Genomic DNA, 27,529 nt, shown 5'->3' on the forward strand with positions numbered 1-27,529 from the left:
CTTACCCTTCCCCCTCCCCGTGTCCTCAAGTCCATTTTCTATGTCTGTCTCTTTATTCCTGTCCTGCCCCATGGTTCTTCAGAACCTTTTTTTTTTTTTTTGATTCCATACATATGCGTTAGCATATGGTATTTGTTTTTCCCTTTCTGACTTACTTCACTCTGTATGACAGTCTCTAGGTCCATCCACCTCACTACAGATAACTCAATTTCGTTTCTTTTTATGGCTAAGTAATATTCCACAGTGCCTCTTCACAGGCAGCTCAAAATAATACTGGTTGAACAATGGAATATTACTCAACCAATGTTATTTTGAGCTGTCTGTGAAGAAGCACTATGTCACTGAACAAGAATACACATTCAGCTGCTGTTATGCTTTTGAGAGACTTTGCAATATACAGGCATACTTTGTTTTATTGCACTTTACTTTCTTGTACATTGTAGATATTGCATTTTTTACAAATTGAAGGTTTGTGGCAACCCTGTGTCGAGCAAGCCTATCAAGCAACGTTTTTCCAGTAGCATTTGGTCACTTCATGTCTCTGTGTCACATTTTGGTAATTCTAGCAATATTTCAAACTTTTTCGTTATTATTGTATTTGTTACAGTGATCTATGATCAGTGATTTTTGACATTACCATTTTATAACTGGAGACTGAAGATGTGACCAAATTACTACAATCTCATAATAAAAGTTTAATGGATGAAGAGTTGCTTCTTCTGGATGAGCAAAGAAAGTGGTTTCTTCAGATGGAATCTACTCCTAGGGAAGATATTGTTAAGATTATAGAAATGACATCAAAGGATTTAGAATATAATATGAACTTAGTTAATAAGGCAGTGGCAGGGTTTAAGAGGATTAACGTCAATTTTGAAAGTTCTACTGTGGGTAAAATGCCATCAAACAGCATTGCGTGCTACAGAGAAACTGTCTGTGAAAGAGTCGATCGATCCTTATTTTAAGAAATGTCCAGAGCCACCCCACCCTTCAGCAGCCACCACCCCCATGAGTCAGCTGCCATCAACATCCAGGCAAGACCCTCCACTGGCAAAAGATTATGACCACTGAAAGCTCAGATGGTGGTTAGCATTTCTTTACCAACAGAGTATTTTTTAATTAAGGTATGCACATTGTTTTTATAAAACATAATGCTATTGCACACATAACAGACTACAGTATAGTGTAAACATAACTTTTATAGGCACCAGGAAACCAAAAAATTCATGTGACTCCCTTTATTGTGATATTTGCCTTATTGCGATGGTCTGGAACCAAGCCCGAAATATCTCCAGCAATATCTCTGAGGTATGCCTGTATTTTTGTCTAAAGGTAGTCTTGAAAAGTTGTCAGGCTGGCCAGTTTAGCTTTGGCTATGGGCAAATATCACTGGCACCTCCCCAAATATCCAGGACCTTGATGGTGTTCTATGGCTAGCCAAAAATTCTCCCCATAAAAACCCATCTCCCTGGGTAATAGTATCTATGCCTCTCTTTTCACACTCTCATCCAAAATCTGCTCTCGGCTAGCCAAATTACCTAGAAAAGAACCTGATAACAACAAGTTCAATGTGTTACTCCCATGATACTATTATATTTTAAGAAATAACAAGTTCTTAAAGCAATGCAATAACACTAATAGGAGAAAATTTGACATCAGTAAAGAGGTGGTGAAAGCCTTCCCCAAACATTCCACCCATGTAACTCATTGCTAAGATTGGCTCCGTACCTCAGTTACATAGATGTTTTTCTATTACTGCTGTAACAAATTACCACAAACTTAGAGGCTTAAAACAACACAACTTTATTATCTTACAGTTCTATAGGTCATAAATCCAACATGGGTTTCACTAAGCTAAAATAAAGATGTTGTTGGCAAGGCTGCATTTCTTTTTAGAGGCTTTGGGGGAGGATCCATTTCCTTGATTATTCAGGACGTTAGCAGAATTCAGTTTCTTACACTTGTAGAACTGAGATCCCCATTCCATGCTGGCCATTTGTAGGTTCTAGAGGCCACCTGCATTCCTTGGCTGTGGGCCCCCTTCCCCCTCCTTTAAAGCCAGCAACAGAGGTCAAGTTGCTCTAACTTTGAATGTCTCCTTGTCCTTCATCTTCTAACCCAGCTGGGAAAGAGTCTCTGCTTTTAAGTACTCATATGATTAGTTTGGGCCATCCTGAATAATCCAGGATGGTGTTACCATCTAAAGGTCCACACCCTTAACTATATGTGCAAAGTCCCTTTTGCCATTTAAGGTAACATTCACAGGTTCTGGGGATTAGGGCATGGGCATCTTTGGGGGCCCATTATTTGGCCTACCACAAAATTATAGCAATCAATTTGGGGACTTTAAAAGCATGTTCATTTTTTTACTAAAGATTCACATATGAGCATAAACACATGAAACAATATTTTTACCACTTTTAAAAAGTAGTTTGGGGTTTGTGGTTTTGACTTTCAAAAGGCTTAGTCACATTAATTTGACCATGTTGTCAGCAAGTGGTAGTAGGATCTTGGTATTATTCATGCGGTACTGAATGATCAAGGATATATATGTATGTGTATGTGTGTATATGTATATATATATAATACTTAAAAATTTTTGAACAAGTTGCTTTTAGAAAGAAAAAAAGAACAAAATGAGTTTATAGAATCAAGCAAAATAGGCATTTAATACTCCATCATGTGAATTGTACAAAAAGCATTGAGAGGGCTTCCCTGGTGGCGCAGTGGTTGAGAATCCGCCTGCCGATGCAGGGGTCACGGGTTCGTGCCCTGGTCCGGGAAGATCCCACATGCCGCGGAGCAACTAAGCCCGTGAGCCATGGCCGCTGCGCCTGCGCGTCCGGAGCCTGTGCTCCGCAACGGGAGAGGCCACAGCAGTGAGAGGCCCGCATACCACAAAAAAAAAAAAAAAAAAAAAAAAAAAAAAAAAAAAAAAAAAAAAAAGCATTGAGATTATATTAAGAAAAAGAAAGCTATAATTTTTCAGGAATATTTCCTAATAGTATGAAAAACTAGACTATGAGACAGAGCCTTCCAAGAAAATATGGATAATCTTGGAATACTGGGGGGAAAAGTCCTTAAGGAACAATTTTATTTTATTTTTTTTATTTATTTTTTTTTTTAATTTTTTTTTTTTTTTGCGATACGCGGGCCTCTCACTGTTGTGGCCTCTCCCGTTGCGGAGCACAGGCTCCGGACGCGCAGGCTCAGCGGCCATGACTCACGGGCCCAGCCGCTCCGCGGCATGTGGGATCTTCCCGGACCGGGGCACGAACCCGTGTCCCCTGCATCGGCAGGCGGATTCTCAACCACTGCGCCACCAGGGAAGCCCAAGGAACAATTTTAAATTGTCAAATCTATAGCCTCTAACAAATAATACTGTAAATAATTAGATATGGACTAATTTAAAAATCTGAAAAAAATCCGTAGAATTCTTTAAACGAAGGAAGAGTAAGTAAGGGGAAGATAATTTCACTAAAGACAATGAAATAAAAGGAAACAACATCTTTTCTTAGATCAAAATAAAGGATTTTTTTTTACATGATTGGTATCTCTGGCAATGACTAATCAGAATGTGTGAATATTGAAGTTTCATTTATGAGGTATTTATAAATAAAAGAAAATATCAGAGATGTTTTAGAAGAGGAAACTACGGCTTCTCCCCCAAATGGAGGCCTGAGGAACAATGACATACTGCGTATGAGGAGTCAGAGCTGGAAAGGCCCATGTATTTTCTGTGATTTTAGCATATGCACATCTAGAGAACATTTGTCAAACAGAAGTAAAGTTCTGTGCTTCTAGAAATAGAGAATTATATTTATATTTTTAGGTACCAAAATCAGAAAAAAGCAAATTCATATTTGTGCTTCTTGGTGAAAATAAACAACACCACATGGTTTGTTGTTCATTTAAAATAAAGGTTTTTTAATGTTTTTAAGCTACTCCACCAGAGAGGAAGTTTACTTTAACCAACTTAGCCTCATCCAAAATAAGTGACAGACATATCTGGAAATTTACCATTATTCTACTCTTTATTCATTCTCCCACAATTACAACCTTTGCCATTAAATAACTATGTTATTACATTATCTGTTTACATATCAGTCCTCTCAAAAGAGGTGAGCTACTCCTAGAGTACAGGTATGGATGTTATTCCTTGAGTAGTCAGAGTATCACACAGAACTTAACACATAAATATTTGTTGAATGGATGAATGAATGTGCCTGTGTCTTTAAGCAAGCCTTCCTTCCCAGAGCTCAACCATGACTCCAACCAAACATGACTTTTAAAATTTTAAAAAATCCAGGGAGCAAATTAAAAGCCAAAGATTTACAAATTTTAAACTAGCCATCTCAAAAACATCAACCAAATTGACTAAATGGATCAATTCTAGTAAAACTAGTCAAAATGCTACAATGGAAGTCATTAATTGAGTTACATCAGTTGAGTTAATGTAAGTCATTAAAAACCAAAACAATATATTTTGTCTGTACAATGATGCGTTAAAACACAACATTTGGACATCCCTGGTGGCACAGTGGTTAAGAATCCGCCTGTCAATGCAGAGGGCATGGGTTCGAGCCCTGGTCCGGAAAGATCCCACATGCCGTGGAACAACTAAGCCCGTGCGCCACAACTACTGTGCCCATGTACCACAACTACTGAAGCCTGCGTGCCTAGAGCCTGTGCTCTGCAACAAGCCACCACAATGAGAAGCCTGAGCACTGCAACTAGAGAAAGCCTGTGCACAACAACGAAGACCCAACACAGCCAAAAAAATGAATAATTAAATAAAATTTATTTTTTTAAAAATGCAACATTTATGGAACATCTATATGTTAAGTGGTTTTTTAAAAATAAATTTATTTTATTTTGGGCTGCATTGGGTCTTCTTTGCTGCGTGCAGGCTTTCTCTAGTTGTGGTGAGTGGGGGCTACTCTTTGTTGTGGTGTGCGGGCTTCTCATTGCAGTGGCTTCCCTTGTCGTGGAGCATGGGTTCTAGGTGTGCGGGCTTCAGTAGTTGTGGCATGAGGGCTCTGTAGTTGTGGCTTGCAGGCTCTAGAGTGCAGGCTCAGTAGTTGTGGCGCACAGGCTTAGTTGCTCTGCGGCATGTGGGATCTTCCCAGACCAGGGCTCGAACCCATGTCCCCTGCATTGGCAGGTGGATTCTTAACCACTGCACCACCAGGGAAGCTCTTAAGTGTTGATTTTAAAAAGATTAAAGGCAAATTCTGTAATAGAACTCTGATATTGTATTGCTTGCTAAGTTTCTCAATTCTGGACAACAGGGTCTTATTACTGTAAAGGCAGTCCAGTTCCCTTACTTTATGTTTATATTTTATGGCTTTATGGTTTCTAGCAAAGTTGGTTTTATAGCAAATCTGAAAATACAATTTAAATTTTCATTATAAAGACAGAAATTTATTCATGTAGAAAGAAAAACTCTCAGAGAATTAAACTGAAAATATATGGCAAATATGGCTAAGGAGGCTTTGAAACACAAATGGCAAGCTCCTCCATTTTCTAGGACCTGGCCCTCTCCAGCAATCCCTATGGTTACTGTATTAGAGTCCTGACGGCCATGTTTCTACAACATACCCCAACCTGATTGACCAGGCATGAGTTCTTAACCAAGGTTGGGCCAGTGACCCCTTCCCTGAGGGTATTTAAAACTAGGACTAAGATTCTTATCTCAGTCTGGCTACTCTCCTGAGAAGAGACATATACTTGAGAACTGTTGATATTTGTCAACTTTCCAGCAGGTAAACTGGGGAGGGTTGGGGAGGGGTCAGTTTGCTGGGAAAGGAAAAAGAGGAGGGATATGCAGAGAGAAAAGCAGAGGCAAAAGGCACAGAGGAACCACTTTGTGTGTTTTCTTAGCATTCCAGTTTCTGATTCCTGAGGCCTAGCTACATCCTTGCTCTGGCTTCTAGAAGATAACCCTGTATTTTAGAGCAAATTGTTCTTTTTTGCTTAATGGTTTCTGTTACTTGCACTCAACTATAATAAAATGTAGGATAAATCTGAAGTTCTAGGATCAGCCACACTTCTCCAGCACTACCTCAGTTTTTCCCACTTCTGGCACATCATGTAGAGTGCTACTTCCTCCTCTACAAACCTTATATTAAAAAACAAAGAAGCACCACACTAATACTACTCAGGAAAGGAAGCAAGCAATATGTCCAGTGCCCATGGAAAAGGCATCATAGAACTGTGGAGTTGAAAGGAGAGAGGCGATCACTTAGCCCAGATCATCTATTTTATAGATGAAGAACCTGAAGGCCCAGAAGAAGGCTTTAACTTTGTAAATTCACCACTGGAGTCTTGACTCCAGGGCTCTACAAACATATCAATACTATTCCTACATTAAAATAAAATAAAATAAAATAAGCAATCATACTGGACAGCACAATGCAGAGAACAACTGAGAATTCGTCTTCAAATTGTTGGCATATTAAAGGATATTACATCTCTTTGAGGGAAGATACCATTTTTTCCCCCTGTATTCTGTCAAATTCCCAACAGGGAAATGAGAGCTATTTAAACTAAAAGAAACATGACTTGATTATAACAACTTTAAAAAGTACCTCCTAAATGTCAACTTCACTCTTCTCTTTACTACTTCTATATAAATATACGAGAGTAAAAGGATCCTCAAAAGCATATCTTTAGCCAAGTTGGATTAATTCAATTCATAAAATTGTGCATTCACTAATTAAGTTTAGGAGGAAAAGAAAATAGACGCAAGGTTTCTTATTTTTCTTTAAGGTACACTAACGATTTTTAAGATCAATATTCTCTCTAATATACCAGGAATTAGCAAATTGCAGGCTGTCTTAAATTACGTGTTGACATACATAATTGACAATGAAAAGTTACATATAGCAGTATGACCAGTTACTGCAGATGATGAATCATTGCAATTATTTTAACTGAATAGGAGAATGAATGGAGGGAAGACTTTTTATTATAATGACTAACTGATATTCAAGAACAGAGAAAATGAAAAAAGTTCTCTCTTACATAAGCAATAGCTCCACCTGCTGATAAATAAAAGCAACGATGTCAGTTAATTTAAAATCTGGTCAAAGGTACTTTATATATTCAGATCTTTTCCCTTGAATTCTGTTTCACTTAACGTAATATAATGCAATTCATTAATATATTCTGTGTATTTATTTATAATAACTATGTTAATTTTAGCATTTTTACCTTACATATTTGAATCATGCATTTTAAAAAATCAAAGGTAAAAACAAAATGTATTATGGAATCCAGGGGAAAATTTTAGTTTGTGTCTGATATTCCCTGACCACTTCTCCTAGAATAATGCCACCTCCCATACCTACCTTTATTTTTTTATAGCATTTATTACCACTTAACATATCATGTATTCATTCTGCTTGTTTGTTTATAGTCTTTTGTCTGCTGGAATAAAAACGCTCAAGAGCAGGGAATTTACTTTTGTTTACTGCCATTTCTTTCTTTTTTCCTTTTATTATTATTTTTTCTTTTTATTATTTATTTATTTATTTATTTTTGGCTGGGTTGGGTCTTTGTTGCTGTGCGCGGGCTTTCTCTAGTTGCAGTGAGTGGGGGCTACTCTTTGTTGCAGTACGCAGGCTTCTCATTGAGGTGGCTTCTCTTGTTACAGAGCACGGGTTCTAGGCTCATGGGCTTCAGTAGTTGTGGTACATGGGCTTCAGTAGTTGTGGCTCTCAGGCTCTACAGCACAGGCTCAGTAGTTGTGGCGCACGGGCTTAGTTGCTCCACGGCATGTGGGATCTCCCCGGACCAGGGCTTGAACCCGTGTCCCCTGCATTGGCAGGTGGATTCTTAACCACTGTGCCACCAGGGAAGTCCTCTTTTTATTATCATTATTATTCTTTTTTTGGCTGCCTTGGGTCTTAGTTGCAGCACGTGGGATCCTTCACTGCAGCGCACGGGCTTTTCTCTAGTTGTTGTGTATGGGTTTTCGCTCTCTAGTTGTGGAACGCAGGCTCCAGGGCACGTGGGTTCTGTAGTTTGTGGCACTCTGCACTCGGGCTCTCTCATTGAGGCACCCGAGCTCCGTAGTTGTGGCACGTGGGCTTAGTTGCCCCATGGCATGTGGGATCTTAGTTCCCCGACCAGGGATCGAACACGCGTCCCCTGCATTGGAAGGGGGATTCTTTACCACTGGACCCAAATGGGACTACCAAGGAAGTCCCATTTCCTTTTGCTTCTTTAACACCTAGGGCAAGTGCCTGGCACATAATAGACTCTCAATAAACATTTGCAAAGAAATTAATGAATATGAAAATAAATGAACAAATGAATATGCAGTATATTTTTAAGCTTCCTTGAAAGTCTAATAGCTGTGTCAAAGACTTCAAGGATTTTGATAGACTTTGCCAAATTATGCTTGAGAAAAGCTGTACTTTAACATTTTATGAGGAGGCCCATTTTCCCATTTTCTGAAGAGTGGGAAATGGCATTAGAAAAAATGAACCCATTACTGAAGAAACTGAGTATACTTGGGGGTTCTGGAGGCATTTACAACACACTTCTTTTATCCTTTGCTCATTTTTTTTTTCAGTTAAAGATTTTCTATTTGGTTCTGTTTTATAATTTCTATAAGACCACTGATTTAAAGTCTTTGTATAGTAAGTCCAATGATGGGCTTCTGGAGGGAGTTTCTATTTCTTTTTTTCCTATGAATGGGCCATACTTTGTATACTTGTAATTTTTTGTTAAAAAGTGGATGCTTTGAATATTATTATGTGGTAAACTCTGGAAATCAAATTCTTCCCCCCTCACCAGGGCTTGATGTTGTTTCTTTTTGAGGGATACAGTCATCTGTTTATTTAGTGACTTTTCCAAATTATTTTTGCAAAGACTGTATTCCTTTCATGGATGGTCACTGAAGTCTTCATTCTGTTATCTCAGTGGTCAGCTAGCAACCTGACAGAGCCAAAAACAAAGAAAAAAATACTCTCCCACTCTGCCAGTGGGCTCTGAGCTGGGGCACTCCTTCAACACTTAGCCAGGCCACCTATAATTCGGCCTTAGCTTTCACTTCCTGCCTGTGCAGAGCCCAAAGACCTGCCAGTAATACTCCTCTAAAGTCTTTTCTGTGGGTCTGGCCCTGAGCATGTGTGTTGCACACTGAATTCCTCAGTATATGTGACAGGTCTCCAAAGCTGTTATTTTTTCCATACATCTTCCTCCTCCGCCTCTTCCTTCCCAGGCTTTTTTGGTCTACCTGCAGCTTGCCCCATTCACCATCCCTTGCTCCAAGTGGCTGTGGGTAGTATGTCTTTACATGTTTTCAACAGATGCCACCTGGGAAGCTACTCCAGCTCTGAGAGATTTCCAAGGAAGGCAAAACAAAGACAAGCCTCTGTGCAGGTGTCTCAGGGGAACCAAAAAGCGTAACTACAGTTTTCTGAGAACATGGTCCATATTGTTTCCCTGGCACCAACAAGATGCACCAGAACTCAGGCTGCCATTCCCGTGGCCACTACCAAGCTGGGAATGGGGGATGGTAGGCAGGTAAGCAAAAAACCCCACAATGCTTTCTTACCAAAATTTAGCACCCTCTTTCTTTCCTCATTAAGCATTTCCCTGGTTGCTACAAAGTTTTGAATTAGATTCCAGAGCTCTGAAAAAGTTGATTCTGATATATATATATATATATTTTTTGCCAGTTAATGGTTGCTTGAGTGGAGGGACCAATTCTTGGAGCTCCCTACTCTACCATTTTCTGCAACATCATTTCTCTTTTGTTTATTTTTATTGAAGAAGTTTTTAAAGACCTTTACTGCATCTGTACCATTGATACACAGTCATTAAAAAAGGTTCACAGTACACAAAATCATATAAAGAAGCAAAAGATCACCCAAATATAGTATTGGGCGTACCTTTAGCCACAATAGTTAGTAGTTAGAGGTAGAGATATGGGTATACAATTTTATACAAGCGAGATCACAGAATAAAACCTGGTCTTTTTACTAAATAACTTACCATAGATAGCTTTCCAGGTTATTAAACATAATCCCTCTTCTCTGCTTTTAATGACTTGAGGGTATTCCATTTTAGGTATATAGAATATTAACCTAATCAGCCTCCCACTTGTGGACACTTTATTTCTGATTTTTACCATTATAATACTGCGATGAAATTGTTATGCATACATCTTTGTGTACCTGTCCAATGATCTTTAGAGTAAATTCCTAGAAATGGGGGGGAAAAAAGATTGAAGAAATAGGAATAGAGCCTTGTTGACCTGTAGGACAACATCAAAGGTCTAAAAAATTTGTAATTGGATTTCCAGCAGGGAAGGGAATGGGGCAGAAAAAATTTGAAAAAATAATGGCCAAAATTTCCCCCAGTTTGGTGAAATCATAAATTTACATATTCAAGAAGTATAAAGAATCCCAAACAAGACAAATACAAAGAAAGTCATACACTATCAAACTATTGAAAACCAAAGACAAAGAGAAAATCTGCAAAGCAGCCAGATGTAAAGGCCACTTTACATTCAGGAGAGCTATGATACCAACAGTCACTTATTTCTCATCAAAAACAATAAAGACCAAAAGAGAGTAAAACAATATCTTTAAAGTGCCGAAAGAAAGGAAAAACAACTCTGTCAACCCAGAACTGTAAATCCAGCAAAGAGAAAAATAAAAACATTTTCAAATATACAAAAAGAAAATTCATCACCAGCAGTTATAAACTATGAGATATGCCTAAAAGAAGATTTAGAGGTTGAAGGAAAATTGTATCAGATGGAAATTAGTATCTTTAGGAAGAAATGAGAGCACTAGAAATGCTAAACATTTCTTTCTTCCTTAATTTCTTGAAAATGAGTATGACTTTTAACAGCAAAAACTGTATAATATTGTGATAGATGTAATATAATTATAGCATAAAGGAAAGGTGGGTAAATGGAATAACATGGATGCAAGGTCCTTATATTTTACATGAAATGGTATTATATTAACTCTAAGTAGTATGTGAGACAAAACAAGCACCAAGTCATGCTCATTCTCTGGTCAAGGGGCCAGGTAGAGGGGTTGCAATGCAGGACGGAACCCTTTGGACATAACTACCTTTCTCCAAACACACACTATGAAATAAACCATGGCACTCTCCCCACCAGGCACTGTGTGCTGTGGAAACAGTGGGATGGAGCCCTGTGGAACATTCCCGCTCTGCACTCAAGTGAACAGAGGTAGCACCTTTCCACCTCCCAACGTGGTGCTGTAGAGACAGAGCCCCTCAGACCATTCCAGCCCTGCAATGCCAAAGCAGTGGCCCTCTCCAGTGAGCACTGTGAAGGCTGCCCAGTGGGGCCCCCATCTACCATCACTGATTTGCACTAAAGACAGCAAAGAGGCAGCACCCAACCCCCTCGCTTCAAGAGTTGGGGTAGGATTATGGAGAGGAGGGAACTGGAGAATGGTATTCTTTAAGTCTATGTCTAAAGCCCTTGGAACACCATCAAGCAGCCTATTCTTGCAACTGACTTGAATCAACACAGTAAAACCATGACAACTAACTGGACTATGGAATACCACCTAAAATGGCTTTGAAAATGAAATTGATATTTGAACAACAATCCACAAAAGTGAGCCAGGATGTGAGTTCTGAACCAATACAGGTAACTTGCCTGCTTAAACAGAAGATGTAAATAGGAACAGGAGTTTTGTATCAGCCTAGTGAGGGTCTTTTTAGAAAATTCCAATTTTATGATGAAAGTTAATGGGAATATTAGATTTACTATATAACAACTGAGTTGGAGTAATGTACCTATACAAAAATATTAAAATTTCTGCTTTTTCAAATATTCTTCTCATCAGTCCATTTACATACATGCATAGTAAGGAATATATTCAAACCAAAACCTATTATTTACAGCCTCCAAGCATTTGAGCTTTTTTCTCCCACTAGAAATATTTCTTGAAAAACATTAAAAGAAAATATTTACAAAAATCACATTTTTCTAGGCTTATTATTTCACAAATAACCTGAAAGTTTATATCTATATCATTCTTTAAGCCTTATATTAAAAAATTACTGTCCAACTTCTGTCAAGGAAGCCTAGATAAGAATTTTTAAAATGTTGATTAAGAATAATACTGCACTCAACTAAAAATCTGTGAAGACCTCTCAAAACAGAGCTCTCAAGATAGAAATCGATAAATTTCTAGCAAATCCTTCCTCAGGACCAGATTTTTATAATATCTAATATTGAAATTATTCCACAGAATCTGGCCCTGGATAAATGATTACTACTATTAATTATACAACTTTAAGTTGCAGATTTTGAGGAAAAAAAAAAGAAGCAAGGAGCTGCATTTAAGAGTGACATTTCTAGGTGGAAGAGAACACATACTTACTTCTTAAAAGAAGCCTTAATAAGTTTCTTTCAACAGATAAACAACTGTGTGAGAAAAGTATGCAGCACCAGTTGACTTAAATTTTCGGCTATAACTTGACACCACTTACTCAGTAAGTAGAAAAGGTGAAGAATCTCAATAAGCATTGCCCTTCTTACCTTTCACCATACGAACTTGCCTTGACCCTCCAAATAGATTAGCTCTCATTACTAAGAACAGCCTGTACCTCCTTGTAAAATTTATTACAACTGTAATTAAATAACTGAGTGGGTAATTAATCATTTAATACCTGTCTTAGCAACACGAAAGTAAACTCCACAAGGGGAATGTCTGCTTGGCATTTTTTTAAAAGATGTGCAGGAAGTAATTGTGCAGTAGGTAATTTGGTTTTGACTCAAAATGCTTATAGCATTTATATCTTAGTGAACAGAATTACTTCCCAGTAAATAAAGTATATGTTCTATATCACCTTAAAAACAATTTCCATGTTTTAACTATATATACATATAAATTAAATAGCTTCAAAACTCAACATTTGTTTAAAAAGGAAAGAAAACTGAATTACAAATTAGAGAATCCAATGAATTTTGCAATCAAAATAAAATTAAAGGCTAAATCTAGTTTTTTCCCTCTTCAAAAATTATACAAAGCATGTCTTTTATTTGAAAATTTTAGAAAATGCAGTTATGAAAAAAATCACCTATCACTTCAAACTCCAGGGATAACCATTGTTAAAATGTATTATATTGTCAGACTATTTTTCTATTCATATATAGACACATATCTTTACACAAATAGGACCATCTTACGCATAAAATTTGTAACTTTTTTCTGACTATATATCTTGAAAATCTTTTCATGGCATTATGAAAGTAGATTATCACTTTTAATAACTATAACAATCATCATAATAATTATATTCCATAATTAAATAATGTCCTACTGTTGGAGATTTAGGTTGCTTTTCATTTGTTAAACTATAAATAACACTTCATTGAGCATTCTTTTTTTTTTTGGCCACACCGCGCGGTTTGCGGGATCTTAGTTTCCTGACCAGGCCCTCGGCGGTGAAAGCACCGAGTCCTAACCACTGGACTGCCAGGGAAATTCCACATTGAGCATTCTTTAACCTACTATTTCTGTAGGATAAATTCCTAGACCTGGAGTTGCTGGGTGGAGGTACAGTATATGTACATTTCTTGGGGGTTCAACATACAATGTCAAATTATCCTCCAGAAAGTTTTGAACAAATCAACATACATATCTATTTCTAGATACCATTCTAGGAATAGACAGAACGTAGTTTAATCAAATAACTCATAAAATCTAAATGATAATCATATGAAGGGAGATATTATAAAGTTAATAAAAATCATGCAAAAAGAAAAAATAACTGCATGGAAGAGTTCCAAATATTTTCTGTGAAAATATACAACAGAAGTAAAACAAAACAAAAAAATCCACTGGTAATTCAATGAATGTAAATGCTCCAATAGTATTTAAAACCAGTTATTTTGAAAGAATCAATTTAGAAAGTTGAGACAATATCATCATACATTATTCATATACTATAAACATTTTCCCTGTAGCAAAATGATAGGGTATAGATCATTCCTGAGGACCAGATTCTTATAATATCTAATACTGAAATTCTGACATAAAATATGGCTCATGGATAAATGACTGCTACTATTAATTATACAACTTTAAGTAACAGATTATGAGAGATAAAATAATTATATCCCCAAAGTAATTTTAAATGAAGCAGACGCTAAGGAAGAATCAGAAGAATAAATTACTATATGAGTTTTTTTTTTAAGTTTATGTTTTCAATTAGATTACCCTTTTGATATCACCGTCATTGTCATTTACTATTTCATCTCTAAAATAAAAGTATTTTTTCTACAGTAGGGCAAACATTATCACTCTCAGAACTGAGAAGGACTATCAAACATCTCACATGTTTTAAGTGTTCCTTCCAGTATGATCTGAGGATAACCAGGGAACTTCTTAAAAATACAACTCTCTGGACCCCATTCTTCTGAAATTTTGATTCATTACATCACAAATGGGGGCTCAAGAATATGTATTTTAGCAATGCCCAGGTGATACTTATGAACTCTGAAATTTAGGTAACTTGATTTATTACTGTAATGATTACACAGGGATTGAATAAAATTATATTGCACAAAGCCAGCACAAATTATACCATACCATAAGAGGACATTATCCTCAGGCCAGCACCAAGACAGTAAGGTACTCAAGTTGAAATCTAAATAATTATTCTTGACTCTTCCCACCTTTTATAGCAAGAATTTATCCCCTAAACCTGTCCACTTCTTTCCATCCCCACTGCTATTCCCTATTATTCAGGCTAACATCATTTTCTTGTACTACTGCAATAGCCTCTAATTAGCCATCCTGCCTTCAGTCTACGTCCCCTCTAATCCAACCTCCCTGCTGACCTCACAGTATGCTTCCCTAAAATTCCACATCTAAAAGGTCACTTAACAAGGATCCATAGCTCACCACTGCCCTGAGGATAAAATTCGAACTACTACAACCTCACTGACATTTTAATTTGTCTAACAAACAATAATTCTTTGCCTTTACATGTTCTGTTCCCTCTTCTGCACCACTGTTCCTTATACCAAATCAATATTTCCAATATTTGAATATTATCATGTTACTACCCACCATCCATGGCTCTCTACTGACTAACATATTGGTTTTCCAACTTCATTGTTTTAGCTACTCAAAGGAAATCTTATACTGGATGCTCAAATATTAAAGCTGATTAATGTAGAGCTTTTCTGGGTGGAGGAGGACCAGGGGCTCAACCTCCTCACTTCTTTTCTACCCCACAGTAACCCCTAAGGGGGCTCCACATAAAATAACTAGATTTTAAAATAGTAAAATCTAAACTCTTTCAGATGGCAAATACAGATCTGGTCTGAGAATATCTTTTCTGTATTAACTCCTGGTACCATCCCATGTAAAATCTTATTGACATTGCACAAAAAGCACCATATTTCGATGCACAAGAGGTTCCTTCTGCCTATAACTCTCTTCTCCCACCATGTCTCCTTGAAGAACTACTAACTCTTCAAGTCTCAGCTCTCAGTCAGTGTCCCACAGGGCAGAGTTAGGCTCTGCCACTCCTCTATTGTGCTTGCACACAGCAACATCATGTATAGCACTTACACAGTCTTGGAGTCTGATTTTCCACTAGACTGTCAACAACTTGAGTGAAAATCTTTACATCTTCCCATCCCCAGTTTCCAAAATACTCTGATGACTAGTATATATTTGATATCTACTGAATAAAAGAAAATATATTTAAAATGTTAATCTCAAGTCTTAAAAAATTATTACAATATATTCAGTCTATTCAGTTGAACAAGGTAAGAACAAAATTCTTTTAGAAAATGTACTTTTCCCAAATAGTTGACATTCTAAAAATATGTTTGGTGTTTAATTAAGTAAATCTTTAATTCAGTTATTCAGATCAATTCAATGCCCCAAGTTTTTTAAATGTTTAAATATTTTCATCAAAATGGCAAATTTAAATTATTACGCTTAAATTGACTTATTAGTGAATTACTGAGTATCTACCACGTTGTATGGATAATAGAGAATCATTAAGCTATAGGATCTTATAAACTATCTACAGAGTCAAAAATAATATACATAAAACTAAAATGGATGATATAAGAGTATAATACACTATGAAAATGAGAATATATATTCTATAGACTGAGAATCATTGATAGAAAATCAGATGAAAATGAGATGGTCTAACTTAACATCCTTATGTTAAAACTAAGAAAAGGGGCTTCCCTGGTGGCACAGTGGTTAAGAATCCCCCTGCCAATTCAGGGGACACAGGTTCGAGCCTTGGCCCAGGCAGATCCCACGTGCCGTGGAGCAACTAAGCCCGTGCGCCACAACTACTGAAGCCTGCACGCGCTGTGCTCTGCAATAAGAGAAGCCACTGCAATTAGAAGCCCGCGCACCGCAATGAAGACCCAACACAGCCAAAAATAAAAATAAATTTAAAAACGAAGAAAAGAGATCTAGGTGAGAGGAAGTTAGAAAGATAGATAAATAAACTTTATCTATGGAAGGTATCATGAAAAGAAGTCAAATATGAAGTGAGCCTTAAAAAATAGGAAGAACTTGGGCTTCCCTGGTGGCGCAGTGGTTGAGAGTCCGCCTGCCGATGCAGGGGACACGGGTTCGTGCCCCGATCCGGGAGGATCCCACGTGCCGCGGAGCGGCTGGGCCCGTGAGCTGTGGCCGCCGAGCCTGCGCGTCCGGAGTCTGTTCTCCGCAACGGGAGAGGCCGCAGCAATGAGAGGCCCGCGTACCACAAAAATAAATAAAAATTTTTAAAAAAATACCACCTTATAAAAAAAAAAAAAATAGAAAGAACTCATTAAGTATAAGAAATGAGAGCATTCCATGACTAGAGAAGATGAGGACGTTAGTAGGGGGCAGAGAAGATTCATGAGTCTGATTTGAACACAGATACAAATTAGAGAGTTATGGGGAGAAAAGACAAGAGGTTTTATGGCACCAGGTTTCAGACAGCTTCAAAGTCAGGCAGAGGACTTTATATTTCATATGATAAAAAACAAGCAACCAGAAAACTTAATAGGTCATTTAAAAAGCTCTAAGAATTCTAAATTAACTGTCCTGTTTTGCATTTGAGGAAAATAAGCCACAGAAAAATTATGTCATTTCCTCATAGTTAGGAACAGTATGGAATAGCCCCACTCATATAATGCCGCCACCTCTGGAGCACTTTGATGAAACAATTCATTCTTCAAGCACAGTGGGTAAATACTGCTGAGCTTGGCTGTTTGCCTAAGTTCTCAACAGAATTTGTATAGAGGACATATTCTCTTGTGAGGGAAAAATCTCACACACATTCAAATATGAATTTTTTGGTTTTAAAATGACCATTTAAAAAATTTAGTATCAATTCCTTACCAAAAATATGCAACCAAAATTTTTGTATGAAACATATTGACAATTAAAAAAATAAAAGGTTCAAAATTGAACTCTCTATATTGATTGGGCATAAATTTTAACATTTTACCATCTTTCACAACATGCTTAAAATAAGTATTTCCAGAAAGATAGCAGAGAACACCCAATCTTTAGATTGAACTTAAAGAGCTTGTATGGTCCCATAAATCTGGAATTGATTGAACCAGTATATTAAGAAGACAAACCAGAAAGATGCAGTCAAATGCATCACTGAAAATGTTTTTTAAAGATTGAGAACCAGGTGTGTTGTGCATTATGACAGCACATCTGTGATTGCTTACCACTATAACTTACCCCAGTTTTATCACACAAGCGTAAAGTATGAAATGATCCAACAGCAAATAATTCTCCATCTGGAGCCCAGGCAACTGAGGTAATAGGATGCTCATGAGGTTGTGAACTGTATAGAGGGCGGCCGTAGCTATCCCATACCTACAAAAAGCAAATTAAAAAGAATACTTTATAAGTCACCACGTTATTACAAACAAGTTTGTAGCTTCTAGTAAACTACCAAGTAAAGATTTAGAAGTCATCACTTTATAATATCAGCAATTACATGTCTTTACTATCCAACAAGGCAAGGTGGGGGTAGGGAAGCTGTATTCCTGGAAACCTAAATATCTCCCCCCAAAATGTTATGGTATCATCATGATAATTTCAGATTTTACTAACTCTTTAATTAATCATAAAAACTACCCATTTTAAAACCCTTTTAAATTTAATAATAAAGTTTTGAGATGTTCAGTTTTTTGCTTAAATTTTTTTGTCCAGTAAGTGCTCTATCAACTTTCCCTGAAAGTATTTATTTCAGTAAATTCCCTCTAACTATAGTTAACTTAAATCTTATTCTTCCTCACAAATTATTTTGATCTGAAGCTGATTAATGATTAATAAACCAGTTAAGATTGACTTTTTAAAACTTAAATTGATTTAAAGAGTCACTAAAACTAGGAGTTGTTTTCATGTTGCTACTCATTAAATCAAATTCTATAGGTCAGGGACTTCCCTGGTGGTGCAGTGGATAAGACTCCACGCTCTCAATGCAGGGGGCCTGGGTTTGACCCCTGGTCAGGGAACTAGATCCCACATGCGTGCCACAACTAAGAGTTCGCATGCCACAACTAAGGAGCCTGCCTGCCACAACAAAGACGCCGCGTGACCAAATAAATAAATATATTTTTTTAATGGTTAAAATGGTAAATTAAAAAAAAATTCTGTAGGTCAATGAAATAGGCCAAATTAGAAAGACAACACTTCAAAATGCCACTGAAAATTATAAAATAACAATTTGCTAAATTATTCGAGTTAAAAGATATGGCTAAAGAGAAGGACTAAAAGAATACTCTTATATGCTAAATACTTTTCACCGAAATTCGATTCTTTCAACCAGGTGATAAATTCAAACACTACATACCTTATATTTACAGTCTTCGCCAGCAGATAAAATTAAATCATTGACTGAGTTCCAGTCTACTTTTAAAATAATGCCATCATGAGCTTTCCACTATGAGAAAAAAATAATGTATTTATTATAACTTCAAGAGCACTCAAAAGTTTTTTAAATAAGAAAAGGCATTTTGCCTCTTTCTAATGATTCTCTTGTCCTCTTCTTGGAGAAGACTCCTATCTTCCTTTCATAACCATTAAGCTTGTTTCATTTCCAATTTAAACTAATGAAAAGCACCTTGCACTATGACATCCACTATATAACTCACATCCTTATCAATTTCCTCAATTGCCTGGACTCTAGATGGAAAATCACTTGCTGTTGAACTATTCCAAGCTTGACGTCTATGTGATAATAATGGAATGAATATGTTATGTACTCCAAAACTTACTTGAATCCAAATTTTGCTCCCTTTGCACAGTTGATCCCATTACTGATACTGCCTTCATTCTTGTTTACTAATTCTTTTATTTTTTAAAAAAACTTCTACTACATGAACATCCTCTTTAGTGCTCTCTTCATTTTCTTCTGTACATTCCCCTAAGCTTCATCCTCTTTACCTTCATGTCCCTAGAGTAGTCACTAACTACTCTGAGAAAATTCTGCTGCATTTACAATATAACAAAAGGTTTCCCACAGATATATATTCTACACATATATAGAATGCATACATATTTGTGTATATATCTAAGTCACCCAAAAATTGGCGATCTAGAAATTAAGCGTAGATGTCTTCTTGATCTTAAATATAATTTATGTGCTCATTTAGCTATTAACCACACACATAATTAAAAGCCATTAATTTTTCACTAGGTTTAAGCAGAATAATATAACTGAAAAAGAATTTTTCTTGAAGACTATAAGGTACATTTTAATGTCTGAACCACTAACTTTGTTTCAAAGAGTGACTGATTTTAAGGGTTTTCTCTCTACAGAGCACTCCCGGGAAAATCTATTATTCTTAATGTATACAGAAAAAAACATCAAATTAGGGTCAAATAAACCCTAAGAATAAGCAACAATTCATAGCTTGTTTTATTCAAGATACATAAAAATACACTCTGTCAAAAACGAATGTTTTGATAAAGCAATAATTTTCACAATTTACTGCTAAATTAATCCAATGTCCTAAAATAAACTGCAAACACAAAAATAACAAAATATAGATATATAGAGATACACACATGCAGAGATTCTCAAGAGTTTCATTTTAAAACTACAAAAATAAAATTTTCCATATTCAAAAGTTAGGAACAAAATATGGTTTAAATTTTTCTTATACTATAATTTAGGATATCAATTATATATTACATATATTCACATATTACATATAATGCATAGACACTTTTCAATTATTTCTTAATGTATTAGGCATTTTGTAAAATTCCTTTGAATTGTGAGCTCCTCACAGAAGGCAGGAACTATGTTCTGTTTCGCTTTCAATACCTTACACCCAAGCATAGCGCCTAGGATATAGTAAGTATGCACTACATTCCCACTGAATGACTAAATAAACAGAAGTCTCCTCACTATGAAACCAAGTTCTGGGTCTCTAGAAGAGTCCCTAAAGCTCTTAAGGGAAATGAGATATATATTTTTGAACTGTATTCTACAAACAAGAATTCAATAAGCATTCCTTTTTGTGAATAATCCAAATTTGAGTATGTGTTTATGCCCAAGGAGAATTGCTGCCGCTTTAGTTTTCCAAAAGGAATAGAAGATTTGCAAGAAGTTACTAATTATACTTTAACCCCTTCTCCACTCTAGCTGAATTTTGGCAATGGATACTTTTCTTTCCCTCCACTACCTCCTGGGACAAAGGTTTTAACGAGCCACAAAACGATAATTTATCAATGGTGATTTAAGCATCTTCCTGAGTTTCACTTACATATGTCTAATTACAGGTATCTTAACAAATCACATAACTATAAACTAAAAGATTTATCTGGCCTGCTTTTGCTGTATGATTTCAAAGCACATTTTCAGAATATAAGTGGTATTAGAAGGACTTTGACTAAAGGCAGTCAGAGCCAGTCCTCTTTCCTAGCTTATTCCTTTTGCCCAAATTCTTCTCTTTCTGTTGTTCCACAGTTCTTAGCAGAGTGTTCTGCATGTAGTAAAAATGTAAATGCATGATGACTGTGTGGAATATGTATAGCATAATCTACATAGAAGTGATTAATATGGAATCTCAAAGCCATTTCTATATCCTTACTCTCCAAATTCTACATCTACTCACTGTTAAACCTAATGCTTCTTCTTAAAACACTTTTTTTTTTTTTCTTTTTGTTTTGCGGTACGCGGGCCTCTCACTGTTGCGGCCTCTCCCGTTGCGGAGCACAGGCTCCGGACGCGCAGGCTCAGCGGCCATGGCTCACGGGCCCAGCCGCTGCTTAGCACGTGAGATCCTCCTGGACCGGGGCACGAACCCGTGCCCCCTGCATCGGCAGGCGGACTCTCAACCACTGCGCCACCAGGGAAGCCCTAAAACACTTTTTATACCTGCTGTAGCCAGTCAATCTCCAGCACCAAATCCCTTACCCAGGACGTGGTCATTCTATACCTTTTAACTGGCCTCCATGGCTCTAATTTATTAAGGGCTGACTAAAAGGTAGAGATGATATAATAACACCACAATATCAACAACAACTACTCTTCATTGTGTGCACTCAATATTTTGATTATATGCACTGTCCCATGCACTTTGCAATTTAACTCATTTAATCCTCACAACATTCCTATCAAGTAGGTATTAGCATCACATCTAAGAGATGAGAACGCTGAGGCTCTAAGATATTTTATAACTTGCCTAAAGTCACATATAAGTAAGTGAACATTTGAACCCAGGTGACTAACTCCAAAGCCTGTAATCTTATTACCCACACTATACTGTGTCATTATCAAAATATGAAGAAAATGATTTTGCCTCTTCGCACTGAAATCAAACATCAAAATCCTGGATATAGGCTTAAAGGTTTTTTATTAATTTGTCCTCCCCTGACCTGTCTTAACTGCCACTATTGTTTTGCTTCCCTATAATTGGTAAAATTATATATACCCAACTGTTCTAAACATTACATTGACTCCACCTCCACTCTAAAAATACTAAAAGAATTCTAGGGTCTTAGAGAAAGCTCAAGGGTACTGAACAGACAATGAGGAGGAAGACGCTAGAGGTGATGATAAAAAATACAGTCTAAACAAACTTTTAAAGTTTTATGATTTAGTCCTGTTCTGTCTCAAATCTATACATGTTAGGTTGACTCTGTTAAATTTAAACATGGCTATTATGCCAAATCATGTGATAATTTAGTAACTCAGAACACATTTATGACTTACTGGTATAATGTGAGTTGGAAAAAGGGAGAAGTGAACCTCGTTGGAAACATAACCAGATATTCCCTGTTCTGTAACAAAGGCCAATAAAACCACACACTTAAGAGCCTCAACTATAACAAGACCACCCAGAAAAAAGGGACTCCTAAGAAAGTGACCTCTCACTTAGCAGTCTGGAAGACCCCAATAACAATTTACAAATGCCTGAGAAGTACCTGTAAAACTTTAGCATTTGGTTGAAGAGGTTTAATGATCAGCTGTTTGCCTGCTGTGTAAAGAACCTTTTCCGAATCAGGGCCCCATGCTACTGAATACACTGGTGTTCCTGTAAAAAGGAAAAGAAAAAAAACCTGATAAACTTTAATTATTATGCTTTATAAAAGGGAGATTGTTAGGAAAATCAAAAAAGCAATTTGGGGTGTCATTTCATTTCCTCCTTATTCAATGGCCCATCCAAACTGCAGTATATAGTCTGATACTGAAATATAGACCAGGTTAAGATTGCCTGTTGAAAATCTACTGTGAGCAACTGATAAACTATATTTTTTTACTAATTTTGATCTTGCTGAGAAAATATGGAGCTTTTAGGACTTCGAGAGTATGCTATGGAAATACATAAAATAAATATACTTCATTATGTTAAGATATAAAGAGCTATCAGAAAAGTCATGATTTATCATTTCCCATCATCAACAACTCTTGTGTAGTGGTTTGATATGATTTCAAATCCACTCGTTCACGACAAAATGAAGTTGTTTTGGTCTAAGAATGAAGTTTTTTGTTTGTTTGGTTGGTTTTTGGGGGGTTTTTTGGGTTTTTTTTTTGCGGTATGCGGGCCTCTCACTGTTGTGGCCTCTCCCGTTGCAGAGCACAGGCTCCGGACGCGCAGGCTCAGCGGCCATGGCTCACGGGTCCAGCCGCTCCGCGGCGTGTGGGATCTTCCCGGACCGGGGCACGAACCCGTGTCCCCTGCAACGGCAGGCGGGCTCTCAACCACTGCGCCACCAGGGAAGCCCTGAAGTTGTTTTTATAAGGAAAGTTGTTTTGCTGTAAGAGTGAAGGTGTTGCGTCCGGAGATCATTATGGACATCTGAGGCTGCTGATGAAGCACTCTGTAGCTCAGCTGCTGAGGGCCACCACTGGCGGCTAATCAATAAGAACAAATGAATAAGCAACTATGGCAAGGGGACATTTAGACTATAAATATCCAGAATCGTGAGGACTATCTGAGAATGTCTGGCCTCAGCAAGGTGACTCTGTTCATCAAAATAGGTCTCTGAAGACCCTGGGGCATTCGCTTCCTGCCAGGGTAAGACACTTTACCAGCAACGGTGAAAACACTGCAGCAGCCCCACCAAGATCATTCACCCGGTCAACACTTGAGTCTTCGTTCCCTAGCAGTGTGCTCCAGCAGCAACATTTGACTTTTGCTTTTGTGCCTTCAGCTTGTGGTTGACTCAGCCAACTCTCCTAGGAACCAACTGGTAAAAAGGTACACCTCAACTAAATTTGGACTTCTTTTCTTTATTATCATTGCTTTGGAGAATATTTCTTTGTTGGCTTCTTCTTCTTCTTTTTTAATAAAGTTATTTATTTATTTGTGGCTGTGTTGGGTCTTCGTTTCTCTGCGAGGGCTTTCTCCAGTTGTGGCCAGCGCGGGCCACTCTTCATTGCGGTGTGCGGGCCTCTCACTGTCGCGGCCTCTCCCGTTGCGGAGCACAGGCTCCAGACGCGCAGATTCAGTAGTTGTGGCTCACGGACTTAGCTGCTCCTTGGCATGTGGGATCTTCCCAGACCAGGGCTCGAACCCGTGTCCCCTGCATTGGCAGGCAGATTCCCAACCACTGCGCCACCAGGGAAGCCCTTTGTTGGCTTCTTAAGAGACATTATCCTGGGGACTTCCCTGGTGGTCCAGTGGGTAAGACTCCGTGCTCCCAATGCAGGGGGCCCGAGTTTGATCTCTGGTTGGGTAACTAGATCCCACATTCATGCCACAACTAAGAAGTCCACATGCCGCAAATAAAAAAAAGATCCTGCATGCTGCAACTAAGATCCAATGCAGCCAAAAATAAATAAAATAAGTAAATTTATTTTTTAAAAAAGAGCTGTCATTTCACTGTACATGAATTATACCTCAATAAAAATGGAGAAAATTAAAAACAAACAAAATAAATCTTTAAAAAATATATAACCAGGACATGGAAGCAACCTAAGTGTCCATCAACAGATGCATGGATAAAGAAGATGTGGCACATATATACAATGGAATATTACTCAGCCATAAAAAGAAATGAAACTGAGTTATTTGTAAGGAGGTGGATAGACCTGGAATCTGTCATACAGAGTGAAGTAAGTCAGAAGGAGAAAAACAAATACCGTATGCTAACACATATATATGGACTCTAAGAAAAAAAAAAATGTCATGAAGAGATTAGTGGTAGGAAGGGAATAAAACACAGACCTACTAGAGCATGGACTTGAGGATATGGGGAGGGGGAAGGGTAAGCTGTGACGAAGTGAGAGAGTGGCAGGGACATATGTACACTACCAAATGTAAATTAGATAGCTAGTGGGAAGCTGCCGCATAGCACAGGGAGATCACCTCTGTGCTTTGTGACCACCTAGAGGGGTGGGATAGGGAGGGTGGGAGAGAGGGTGACGCAAGAGGGAAGAGATATGGGAACATATGTATATGTATAACTGATACACTTTGTTGTAAAGGAAAAACTAACACACTATTGTAAAACAGTTATACTCCAATAAAGATGTTTTAAAAATAAATAAATAAAAAGACTCAAATGAAAACAATAAAATAAAATAAATAAATTTTAAAAAATTTTTAATAAATAAATAAATAATGAATTATCATATCAATTGAGAGCATTAAATTATCTGTGCTCCACTGTCTGACCCAGTTACCTATTCATTAGAACACGTTCATTAGGGAAGTGAATCAAGTTTATACAATTAATCTATGAAATATTAACCTATTTATATTTATAAAACAAAGCTTTAAAAAATTGTCTAGGATTCCTAAGTCAGACTATTGTAGCAGTTACCTTTATGTGAATGATTGAATAAATCTTTCAGTAATTTACATTCTCAGTAAAATGAAATCTGAATCTGAGGATTTATAAGCAATCAATAAGATTTGTTTATTTAAATGGAAAACCCAACTGATGCTAATCAACAGGGAGTAATCAGTAATCAACAGGGAGTAAATTTCAGAAAGATAAATGCTGTGTTTAAGTGGCACCCTACTCCTTTAGTGACATTTTTTTCCCAACTAGAACGTAATTCAACTGTGAGCAAGTCTCAGTGGTTTATAGGACTTAGAAAGTCTGATTTAGACCTGGTCCAAAAAACTCCTGAAGCATTCCTTTCATGGTGTAGGTTAGATATTATACTGGGTCTAAACATCCTGTTCAGTCGGTGACATCTAGGATTGTCCTGTATCAGAGGAACCTACAGATGACCAATGAGATGGCTGACCTCAGAGGGTACTTCTTCTAAACTTAGTAAGTATATTCTCTTGAAACATTCTCTGGGAGTAGCCAGGAGCTGACCTGGGCTTCAAAGTAAATCTCCAAATGAACAGAGTTCAAGTCTAATAAACTCCCCAGAAAATGTAAATCAAAATTTCAGATATTCCAAATGTGATTCTTGGCGAGGATAGTAAGGGAATGAGAGAGGAAAGCTTATTTGATACAGTGGTAGAATTATAGGTGCCTTCTTTATTTCCATTATTATAGTTGTAAGTATTGTGCAAAAAAAGTAAATTTATGTATTTTAATTATAGACTATCAAATCTTCATGAATACACTCAGTAAAATAACACTTTCCTGAGTGTATACAAAACTATGACAAACATCTACCCCCAAGGAAATAATTCAGTAAACACAGCTCCCATTGAGTTATACAGGATGTGACTCTAATCCTTTAGTTGTGGTAAAAGGCATGGTTTGGGGTATAGGATGAGGAGTTAGGGACTCTTACGTCCTCTTTCACATTGAATTTATGGCCCCATTAAGTCAACTGTGTCACCATTTCCTTGTTTATAAACCTTATAAATCTTCAGAATACTTATCTCTCCTGTTAGGACATGGAGATTATTCATTTCCTGCTTATAAAACAATTTTTAAATAATAATGCTGTTAAAGAAACAGGTATAGTAATTTATAGAATAAAATGAAATAGTCTTATAGAGGAAAATTTAAGTAATTCCTTTGTTGCAGCATGTGGTTTTTAACCACATTCCTTCAATCAAAAAAAAATATAAAGTTACTTATGATAAATAAGCAATCCTAAATAAGATCAATAGCTAAGGAAGTTCCAACTTCCTAACCACCAATATTCGAAGTGAATATAACAGACTTCACTGGTGGTGCAGTGGTTAAGAATCTGCCTGCCAGTACAGGGGACACGGGTTCGAACCCTGGTCCAGGAAGATCCCACATGCCACGAAGCAAATAAGCTCATGCACCACAACTACTGAGCCTGCGCTCTAGACCCCGTGAGTCACAACTACTGAGCCCACATGCCACAACTACTGAGGCCCACGCACCTAGAGTCCATGCTCCACAACAAGAGAAGCTACCGCAATGAGAAGCCTGTGCACTGCAACGAAGAGTAGCCCCTGCTCACCACAACTAGAGAAAGCCCACACGCAGCAATGAAGACCCAATGCAGCCAAAAATAATAAATCAATAAATAAATGAATGAATGAATAAATGAATATAACATCAAGAACTAAGAGAACTCTTCCTTATATTCATTCTTTATATTTATAATAAAATGTTAAGTGTGAAACTCCTGTATATATGTTTTTATTGCCATACAACTTCTGATTTGTGTGGTTCTGGAGAAGGCCATATTGAAAGTGGATGAATTAGCTTCACAGAGAAAATTATTTCTATTATAAAAAATCCATCTCACTAGCATTTGAAACAAATCTTTAATATTTAAAATGTTTTTGAAAAACATATTTATTAAAGCACTGAATTACTCCCAATGCTACACTTCACTTTGCAAAGTCAGTAAGGAAATAATAATATAGACTTCAGGTTAAAAAACTTTACAACAAAAAGTTTAGCAAATTATATAATAAGATGTATTAATTTCTTTATTAACAAAAATGGACAAAAAACAAAAGTAGTTTTATAATAATTAATTTCTTGTTTTTTATATTGGGAATTTTTATTTATGCTCCATTTCAGTTAAGACACTCAAAAAGATCTTGTTTTTCTGACTTTGTACACTAAGAGCATGTGACCTTTTCGAAATTTTTTAAGAAACCACATGCACC

General features: G+C 37.0%; 1 protein-coding gene across 6 annotated transcripts in view; it reads right to left on the reverse strand.

Annotated features, from left to right (window-relative positions):
* IFT80 (intraflagellar transport 80) overlaps positions 1-27,529 on the reverse strand; it is a 115,269-nt gene that overhangs the window by 54,171 nt on the left and 33,569 nt on the right. For all 6 annotated transcript variants that reach the window (XR_010840657.1, XR_010840656.1, XM_067033942.1 and 3 more), the window contains 3 exons: positions 22,440-22,549; positions 18,856-18,945; positions 17,736-17,873 (listed from right to left, as the gene is read on the reverse strand). Coding sequence is in view for 4 of the 6 variants with exons in the window: in XM_067033942.1 (XP_066890043.1) it covers positions 17,736-17,873; positions 18,856-18,945; positions 22,440-22,549 (338 nt within the window). In the remaining 2 variants the exon portion in view is untranslated. The remainder of the gene's footprint in view (positions 1-17,735; positions 17,874-18,855; positions 18,946-22,439; positions 22,550-27,529) is intronic.

Source organism: Kogia breviceps, chromosome 5 (assembly GCF_026419965.1).
Source record: "Kogia breviceps isolate mKogBre1 chromosome 5, mKogBre1 haplotype 1, whole genome shotgun sequence".
Classification (NCBI taxonomy): Eukaryota; Metazoa; Chordata; class Mammalia; order Artiodactyla; family Physeteridae; genus Kogia; species Kogia breviceps.